The sequence below is a fragment of the Colobus angolensis genome, unplaced genomic scaffold (assembly GCF_000951035.1).
Source record: "Colobus angolensis palliatus isolate OR3802 unplaced genomic scaffold, Cang.pa_1.0 Scaffold426, whole genome shotgun sequence".
NCBI lineage: Eukaryota > Metazoa > Chordata > Mammalia > Primates > Cercopithecidae > Colobus > Colobus angolensis.
Genome location: NW_012117666.1, coordinates 772,090 through 772,411, shown reverse-complemented (window position 1 = coordinate 772,411; position 322 = coordinate 772,090). Strand labels below are relative to the sequence as shown.

The 322-nt window shown below is 50.0% G+C and overlaps 1 protein-coding gene across 1 annotated transcript in view; it reads left to right on the top strand.

The window, feature by feature from the left end:
* The window catches only part of CEP104 (centrosomal protein 104kDa), a 40,092-nt gene that overhangs the window by 19,083 nt on the left and 20,687 nt on the right, over window positions 1-322 (top strand). The window contains exon 10 of the mRNA XM_011956853.1: window positions 1-63. Coding sequence (XP_011812243.1) covers window positions 1-63 — 63 coding nt within the window. The remainder of the gene's footprint in view (window positions 64-322) is intronic.

Genomic DNA, 322 nt, shown 5'->3' with positions numbered 1-322 from the left:
AAGAACACACTGAGAGCATCCGTCTTTCTCATTAGAAGAGCCATAAAGGACATTGTGACCTCCGTGAGTGCCCTCAGCTGGTGCTGGCTCCAGCATCCATGGACGAGATCATGTGCCGTACCACAGAAGACCAGAGCAGCTTGAGAGAGGACCAGTTGGTCACTGACGTGGTCACCAACTGTAACTCGATAGAATCGCTAAGAAATGAGGTTCTCTAGCAAGAGCTGTATTGTGCAACTGATCTTACATGAAGGGTCTGGGAAACCTGCCTTTGTTTGGGTCCTTGTCTCTGGTCTCGAGCAACAGTTCTGCAAAGCCAGGT